This window comes from Bactrocera latifrons, unplaced genomic scaffold (assembly GCF_001853355.1).
Source record: "Bactrocera latifrons isolate USDA-ARS-PBARC rearing strain unplaced genomic scaffold, ASM185335v1 scaffold_401, whole genome shotgun sequence".
Classification (NCBI taxonomy): Eukaryota; Metazoa; Arthropoda; class Insecta; order Diptera; family Tephritidae; genus Bactrocera; species Bactrocera latifrons.
Window position 1 is genome coordinate 151,678 of NW_017537048.1, and position 8,054 is coordinate 159,731.

Here is an 8,054-nt window from a genome sequence, read left to right on the forward strand (position 1 = left end):
ACTTAATTGCTTATAGTCGCCACATAATCGTTTGCTTCCTTCCTTTTTAGGAACTACTTCTACTGGCGAAGTACATGTAGTTAGAAGAGCGTGGTTGTACCTTTCTTAAGACAACCTTCTATTTGTTTATCGACAAAGCAACGATATTTAATTGGTAGCACTCTTGGTCTCTGATATATAGAAATTTTATTTGTTAAAACAGTTTACATTTTAATGGGTGCTATGCATTTGCCAGATGACCTATATTTCCCAATCACATTTTTAACTTAAGTAGCTAAATCCAAGCTCAAGTGCTCTAAATTCAGACTACAGCAGAATGTGCTGTAGAGGAGACGTAAAATATCTTGTCACTACCATGAAGTAATATCTTATCTGGTGATTCCGTGGGAGAGTCTTGAGTTGGGAGTAGGTTACATTTAGCGGACTAAAGTCCCGTACTTCCTCCTAGTATACAAAAAAACACGTGAATATAAGTTTTCAATAATAAAATATACGATTTATATACATTTATCACTATTGTAACCTATTTAATTTTCCTGATGGTTTGTTATATATGTATGTATGTACATTTATAATGAAGTATACACAGAAGTACATAAGTATATATCAATCATTCCAGCCGAAAGCCTATGATGCTAGCGCTGCGTACTTTAGTTTATATAATAATTTGTTTATTATGTAAGCTTTAATAAAATAAAATATAAAATATATCAAATATAAAAAATAATTAAAAAGTAGGTCCTATTTTCACATTAACTATAAATATTGCTTTGAAAAAGTGAATTAATTGAAACATACGTATACATACATAATAGGTTGTCAAAAAAGTCTTGCGGATCAATTGTTCATAAAATTTTTTTTTGATGACTCATGCTCAGCTCTTGACCGATGCTACGGCTGCTACGGCCGGTCTCTTTCGACCAATTCTGCGATTTTATCGCAATTTTCGACGACAGGCCTTCCGGAGCGTGACGCATCTTCGACCACCTCTACACCAGAAAGAAAACGTTGTGCGGTGGAAATGGAAACTGTATCAGGTCCATAAACTGAAAACTTGAAAACACATTGAAAACCAGTTTTCGCTGAATACTACTTGGAAACTTTCATTCCTCTCATTATAATCGGTACCTGCTCTAGTTTAATTGATTTTATTGGAAAATATATTTTTCCCTAAATTGAGATTTGATATTTCTTTACATTCCATATGCAAATACAGCTGTCACTTGAAATTGTCATATTAGAGGATTCTCTTACTCTTGCAAAACCCTTGCACGGTGCATGAATTGCAGAATTTCCCTCTTGGTGAAACGGCGCAACAACAAACAAAAGCAGATAATTATTTGCTATGGCTGTTTTAGATGTCATTTTACATAAGGTAAGTTTTAAAAAAATTTTATAATTTCTATTTAGATTTTAAAGATTTGTTATAATTTTTTGTTAAGAATGTATTCAGAAGGTGTACTAGTTCACAATAGTTATTCTCAATAAATTGACCTAATCAGTCGATCATATAATATATCACTAGATTCTGCAATAGGTGCTCTATTGGCCTTGTATATTTTGGTATAGGATTTTTGCATTTTGTGTCATCATGAAATCTTGCTAGAGCAGGAGAATCCGCATATTGATATTGAAAAATGGAAAAGCAAAAATACAAAAAAAGAAATTTATGGAGTGACAGGGGGGAAACCCTACTCATTGAATTGTGGCGAAACAAAATTAGTGCTCTTAGCGGGCCAATATTAAGGATTCCGAAACTTAATAGCCGCGTTGCTCAAAATGTAAGCAAACAAATAAATTTGTGAGTTGTCACTGAAAACGCATCGAAAACACAAATGTCGGTCCGAACGACTTAGATTCCACAACCCACAAATGTGTTTTCAATGTCGGTCCGAACATAGTACAACACAAGCCTCTCGCAGGCTTTAATAGGATTTTTAATGTATTTATTATTTTTTATGTACATATCATCTCATAAAATTTCTAAGGGTTAAGAGAAATGTTGGTATTTTCGTGAACAGTTTTGCCCTTTACTATATACATATGTATGTAAATATTATATAACTATCTACTAATATTAAATTTATTGATTTGATGTTTTTAAATGCCCTGTGAATTGTCTTAACAATAATACCTACTATATAAAAATTAATCGCAATATGTGTCTAAGCGCGTAACTTAACAATGCCTAGACCAATTTGGCCAATTCTTTTTTACTTGCCGGAAAACCCCTAAAAACAGCCCTTTTCTTTTTCCCACGCAAACGAATGAATATTTATTGGTTGCTAACACTAAGAGAACAGCTGTACCAATCTTGATGAATTTTTCAGAAGTTGTCCGTAGTGGATCGGGAAAGATTTGGAAACCATATGCTTTTCGTGGAAAAGTAAAAGTCGGAAAACTGGACAATTCCAAAACTTAACTTTTTTACATACACATTTTTTTTAAATTTTTATTTGTTTGATTTTTCAATGTTTTGATTTGTAAATTATTTGAATCATTCAATTTCGGTCGCTTGCTTTTTTATTACGGCTACTCAAAAGAAAAATTATTGAAAATTATTCAGTGAAAACGTTATGTGTATTTCACACAAATGCTGGTATTGTCACTGGCGAAGCGAATGAAATTTTAGGCGAATTTCGCTATTTCGAATTGCGAGTAGCGAGCGCACAGTAAATTCCCCACTTCGTGGCGAAAGAACTAGCGAAAATGAATATTTGGTATTGCCACTTGATGGAGAAAACGTTAGTAAAATTTTGAAAATTTATTTATTGTATTTCATTAATTACAAATTTATTTATTTTTAGAATAAAACGAACAACTCAAAGGCAATTTGAGACAATGGTGCAATTGATGGAAAGAAATCCGGACTTAGCCAGAGGATTGGCACCGTTTGGCTCTACAAAAAAGAATAGAATGGAGTTATRGGAGGGTATTGCTTCAGAATTGAACAATATCGGGCCTCCAATACGTAGTGGCAGCGAATGGAATAAGGTAAGAATAAACAATTTTGATTGCATATACATATGCACATATCTGTATTAATTTGTGTATTTCTTAGGTTTGGTTGGACTACAAGCTAAAACTAAAACGGAAAATTGCAGATAACCGTAAAGAGATTGCAGCCACAGGTGGAGGACCATACACCCAACGCAGTCTAACGCCTTTGGAGCAGGCCGTGGACGAGTTGCTCAGTTTGCAGCAGGCAGAGAATCCAAGCGGAGCCGCCTTTGGAAGCACTGCACCTGCACCTGCACCTACACCTGCATATGTAGAAGAGGAACATCTGGAAGATGTCGAGGTTCAGCCTGAACAGGCTGCAAATATTAGCATTTCGACTAGGCAGGCACCTACAAGCGTGGAGGAGCGCGAAAATTTGCGTATGAAGGCTTTGGAAAAGCAAGCGGACATGCAAGAAAGCCTTGTTGGTATCATGAAAAACATTCATTCGGTGTGTAATGAAATTTCTAGGTACACCAGAAAAATTTATGAATTAAAAAAAGAAAAATTAGTCCTTTATAAAATGAAAGAAGAAAGAAAGAAGGAAGAAAATATTGAAAAAAATAGGCGACATAAGGAAAAAATTGAAATAAAACTAAAAGAATTAGAATTAAAAAAACTTAAATACTCAAAATAAAAAAAAAACGTATTTTCCGTATATTCAAAATTAATTTCAATTATTTTATTGTAGTTATGTTACATATATGTACATATATTTTAGGGATGCAACTAAACTATGACAATGCATTCGCAATTTGTCTTCGGCGATGATCTGCTGCTGTTCCACTGAAGTTTCCTTCAACTGGTTCCATTGGTACTACCACATCAACAAAAGTTTCTTCTTCAGGATCATTCACATTATATTGTTTGCAAATATTGTGTAAAGCACAACAAACATTTACAATAATAGTTGCTTTACAAGGAGGATATCGTAGTTTACGTTCACCTAGTATACATCGAAAACGGCATTTCAGCACTCCAATCGTCCTTTCAACTACGTTCCTTGCCTTTGCATGTTTCTTATTAAAATTTGATTCCACTGTTCCTGCCAAAGCGTTTCGGAAAGGCGTCCATAGATACTCGTGTAGTGGATAACCAGAATCACCTAACGTATATTTAATGTTAGTATTTATGTATGTACATACACATATAAATTGTAGTTACCTAAGTAAACCGAATTGTGATCTCCTCTTTGGTATGTTTGCTCCAGATATGTTTTTAATGCGCTATTGTTCCACACAAATGAGTCGTGGCTAGATCCTCCATATCTCGCATCAACACATCTTATAACCATATCCTGATCGCATGCCTGATAAAAAATAATTTTTTAAGACGAAATAATAATAAGTAATAATTTATTTATTTAGTTGCTACTTACAATCATCGCATTTATGCTGTAAAATCCTTTTCTATTCATATATAAGTGCTTGTTCTCACATGGAGCAATAATTGCAACATGGGTTCCATCAACGCAACCAACCACATTTGGAATTCCTGATCTGATGAAAAATTTCCTTCTTGTTGTTCGTTTCTGCTCTTCAGTTATGTATGTTTTGATCCAGACATTGCACAGAGTGGATTCCAATWTTGGAAGCATTTCCTTAAAAATCAACGAAACAGTGGGCTGCGCAATACCTAGTTGGAAATCATTTCCCACTGTTTGCTGATAGCTCCCATGAGCCAAAAACCTGAGAACGCAGCASAWTTTCAACATCGGCGATATTGACGACGATAGATTAGTCGGACATTTTTCCTTTATGCTGTCTAGCACATACATAAATGCATCCTTACTTAACTAAAAGTTTTCTTTAAATCTGTTAATAAAAACTTATGTGACGTGATATTTGTTTATGCACTTTTATAACAATAGATATTTACAACACTGAAGAAAGTTCCATGGGATTAGAGTGATCTCTGATGAACCGTCGCTGCCTAAGTAATTTCGTTGCTGCCCTTTCAACATAACTGTCTTCAAAATATAAATCTAAGTTGTTAAACATTTTTATTCACTTTTTTAAAATCACGGTAAAATTTCAAAACACACAATAACGAATAAGCAAATAATAAAATTTCAAAACAATAACAATAATATGTCAATTTCGGATGAACTCGTGTGACATTTCTCAATTATTTTAGTATGGCAACAAAAAAGTTGAGCGAATGTGTTCATTCGCCAGTCACAATATGAACATGGCGAATTTTCGCCTAAAACATTCGACTCGCCAATGCATTCGCTTCGCCAGTGACAATACCAGCAAAAGTGATCAATTACAGATTGAAATTTCTTACGATGCTACGAAGAGGTCGCGCTAATATCGGTCGGCGTTCTTTTTGGCATCAACATCCAACCTTGCGGACACTAGAATCCCACTTCGGGTTGTATGTCTGACAATAAATGCTCCAAACACTATCTACGTGCTTTTCTTTCGGAAATAACCAAGAAATGATGTATATCCACTCACCAGACGACAATGGCAGAACATTCAGCATTCAATTAAGAAGTATGAATATCGAAGTTGACAATACGATATTCTTTCCTTCTGTCGTGCGTCTCGCAGTTAATTTGGAGAAAGGGCAAAGAATGTATTTCAACCCAAGGAATACATTACAGCCAGTGGAAACACTGCCAGCAATAAAATTAAGATTAACGAATTTTTTCTCAACTTTCGTCAGTGATTTGTTTACGAGAACATTGCTCTATTCGGAAGTACCTTGATATTATACCTGGAATGCATCGTCGAAGAAATATTTACGCAGAATATTACGCAGAAAGCTAACCGTTAGATTGACATCGAGGTGTGTTCTCAACAAATGCCTTCGAACGAATTTACCCAATCCACCCGATGATTGTTTCTACCATCGGTTGCTATTGATTAATGTAGGCGGTTCAACTTTATTTTAGTCATTGCGTACTGTGAATGGTACGGTGAGTGCAAGCTTTGGAAAAGTAAGCCACCACTTACAATTGCTGGAACATGTTAGTCACTAGAATGAAAATGAAGTCCACACATTTTTCGTGATGATCATTTCGACATATAACCCTTCAAATCCGCGTCAATTTTTCGATAGGAATAAATATGAAATGACATTTTACATCATATTCGCTAAGTAGTGGAAATGGGCAAATTCTTGATATCAATTCACCTGCCTTTTGTCAATTCACTTCAACGAAAGATGAACTCATCACAAATCTTTATCCGAACATTGGCCAAATTATCGCCAATTATGCCAAAAATACCGATATTGTTGACTTAAACTAGAAGATTCAAAGTCAAAGACAATGAAGACGATGTCGTGAACTATCCAGTGGAATTTATAAATTCTTTGGACAGGTTTGGTATGCCACCACATCATTTGCGTCTCAAAGTTGGATCTGTCGTTATTATGTTCCGCAATCTGCGCCATCGAATACAAGGGGGCAGAATGCTTGATTCTAAGCATTTCTTTGAGTTGTAACGATTTGCCATTTCAGCTCAAACGTATTCCATTTCCAGTGAAAATTGTATTTGAGATGACAATCAACAGGACACAAGGATAGTAGCTAGAAGTGTGTGGCATAAATTTGGAAATGCTATGCTTTCACGCGGTCAAATATACGTGGCGTGCTCACGAGTTGGAAAACTTCTTTGTACATCGGAACAGAAACCAAAAAGTGTTGTTTATCAAGCTGCGTTACATTGAAAAAAAAAAATTAAATGATAAATTTAACTTTCTTTTCATTTCAAAACTCATAATTTCACGCAGGACAACGTCTGCGGGGTGAGCTAGTAAATTAATAAAAAATAAAATAAATACATATTTTAATATAAATTACTTCATCGGCTAACCTTCCGTGATGAGTACTTTTAAAATGCAATGCATGCAAACCGAAACGCATGCAAATTTTGTTAGTTCATACCCATGAACTACGGTTGTCATACATTCATGAATTTTATGCTTTGCCCAAATGCCTGCAATGGCGTTTACGTATAATGAGCTTGCATGAATGCTTTGCAATTGCGTTAAAGCAACCCATAAACAACCGTTAAGTGAAGAAATTTATTATACTCTGTAGTAACATTTTAAGAGAGTTTGAAAAGAAATATGCATATGCATGTGATATGTGATATATATTATGTGTATTGTGATATTATAATTCTCTCAAAAAGGAATACCTCCATTGCGTCCTTATTCCAGTCAACTTTTTGTCAAATATATCGGTTGTGAGATATATTAAAAAACTATCAATAGGTGTGTTTCATATCATTGTGAAGCGGGAGTAGGGAAACCATCAGCTGATGCAATGTAAACAAAGACACAGCTGAGAGGTGCCCATGTAGAGTTTCTATTGGCATCCAAGATGACCGATTTTTAACCGGAAAATGGTTACATTGTGTTATTTTCTTAAAATTTATGCAAAAGTTGTCCCAAATGGGTTATATATAATACTTTAATATACATATATTTCAAAAGAAAATGCTTTTATTTTAATATATACTCTTAAAGAAGGGGACAGTAGGAGCAAATACATGAGTAATTCAGTTTTTTATTTATGCCTTTTTTTAGCTGTTAGTTAACAGTTAAGTTAGTTAATAAATGTTCACCACAAAAAAATGTTAAGTACAAATAAGCAATCATGCCAAATAGTGAGGCCAGAATCTTCTTATTCATTTTTTGTTTTTATTTAGTTTAGTTTGTATTTATTTAGTTATTTTATCTGCAAGCTGCATAAATTTCCTAAATGTATGGGGATACACTTAAAATACCGCAACTCAGGCAGCCGACCCATAAAAATCCCGACTATATTCAAATATTTTGCCAGTATTGCTATTGACCATGGCGAAATAGTGTTGCGTAAGCTAATTTAAACTACTTTTTATGAAAGAAATATATTTACTGTATTTATACTTTAAAGCTATTGCAAATTCAAAAAATATTTTCTTTATTTAAAATGAAGAAGGTTAGTTAGCATAGTACTTAAAAGTAATATGGTAGTTTTTTCATAAAATATATACAGCTGTTGACAGCTAATTGGAAACGCTTCCTTTTTATGCGGTGCTGATAAGTATAAGTCC

General features: G+C 34.2%; 2 protein-coding genes across 2 annotated transcripts; one reads left to right on the top strand and one right to left on the bottom strand.

Moving 5' to 3' along the window:
- Positions 1-2,739: 2,739 nt before the first annotated feature.
- On the top strand, positions 2,740-3,492 carry LOC108972532. Its single transcript, XM_018939160.1, has 4 exons — positions 2,740-2,744; positions 2,808-2,994; positions 3,062-3,424; positions 3,472-3,492. Exons 2-4 carry the CDS (start codon positions 2,842-2,844, stop codon positions 3,490-3,492), a joined length of 537 nt encoding a protein of 178 aa, XP_018794705.1. The 5' UTR covers positions 2,740-2,744; positions 2,808-2,841.
- Positions 3,493-3,734: 242 nt separating this feature from the next.
- On the bottom strand, positions 3,735-4,430 carry LOC108972533 (putative nuclease HARBI1). Its single transcript, XM_018939161.1, has 2 exons — positions 4,165-4,430; positions 3,735-4,105 (listed from the first exon to the last, which is right to left on the bottom strand). The coding sequence occupies exons 1-2, from the start codon at positions 4,292-4,294 to the stop codon at positions 3,735-3,737; spliced, it is 501 nt and encodes a 166-aa protein (XP_018794706.1). The 5' UTR covers positions 4,295-4,430.
- Between the last annotated feature and the right edge of the window lie 3,624 nt (positions 4,431-8,054).

Bases quoted from the DNA above. Each gene is read 5' to 3' on its own strand.
- LOC108972533 (XM_018939161.1), bottom strand. From the start codon at position 4,294: ATGGTTATAAGATGTGTTGATGCGAGATATGGAGGATCTAGCCACGAC. The intron at 4,106-4,164 runs GTAACTACAATT...AATATACGTTAG, and splicing joins TCACAATTCGGTTTACTTAG to GTGATTCTGGTTATCCACTA.